This window comes from Aphanomyces astaci, assembly GCF_000520075.1.
Source record: "Aphanomyces astaci strain APO3 unplaced genomic scaffold supercont1.34, whole genome shotgun sequence".
NCBI classification, from domain to species: Eukaryota; Oomycota; class Saprolegniomycetes; order Saprolegniales; family Verrucalvaceae; genus Aphanomyces; species Aphanomyces astaci.
In genome coordinates, this window is record NW_009798297.1 from 560,481 (window position 1) to 561,022 (window position 542).

Here is a 542-nt window from a genome sequence, read left to right on the forward strand (position 1 = left end):
TTAGCGGCGGGTGTTCGCGGAAGGTGAGAAAGACACGCGAGCAGCAAAAGAAGAACGCAACGACTCCGTAGCCATTCTCTCCGCGCGACGAACAGCGTAGCGACGCTGGATGGCGGCGCGCTTGGCGTTGTTTTCTTCCACCATACGTCGGTAATGTGCCAGGACTGCGCGGTACTGATGCTGATCCTCTTGGCGCAGGGCCATGAGCGTCAGGTGGAAGTTGGTCAGCGTGAAGGTAAGGCGTTGGATGGCATCGTAGCACTTCGTACCCCACACAAACGTTGCGTAGGAGATCTTCCACAGGAGACACACCCTCCCGAAGAAGTTCTCCACGATGACACGATCTGACGAGACGTTGGCGTCCCGTTCCAGGTCGTGGCGATCGAGGGATCCGTTCGAGGGACGCTTCTTCGGGTGGATGGCTCGCGTCGACGCAGTCAGGCCAATGTAGCCCTTGTCCACCAGCACAGACCACGATGCAGGAAAGTCCTGAAAGAGTTCACCGTTGTTGTTGATCACGGACTCACTTGCGTCCTTGACTA

The 542-nt window shown here is 57.6% G+C and overlaps 1 protein-coding gene across 1 annotated transcript; it reads right to left on the reverse strand.

Moving 5' to 3' along the window:
- H257_11557 (hypothetical protein) lies at window positions 1–522 on the reverse strand (the record flags this gene model as incomplete). The annotated part of the gene is made up of 1 exon (XM_009838533.1): window positions 1–522. A coding segment is annotated over one exon (522 nt), but the record flags the coding sequence as incomplete, so codon positions are not given.
- Between the last annotated feature and the right edge of the window lie 20 nt (window positions 523–542).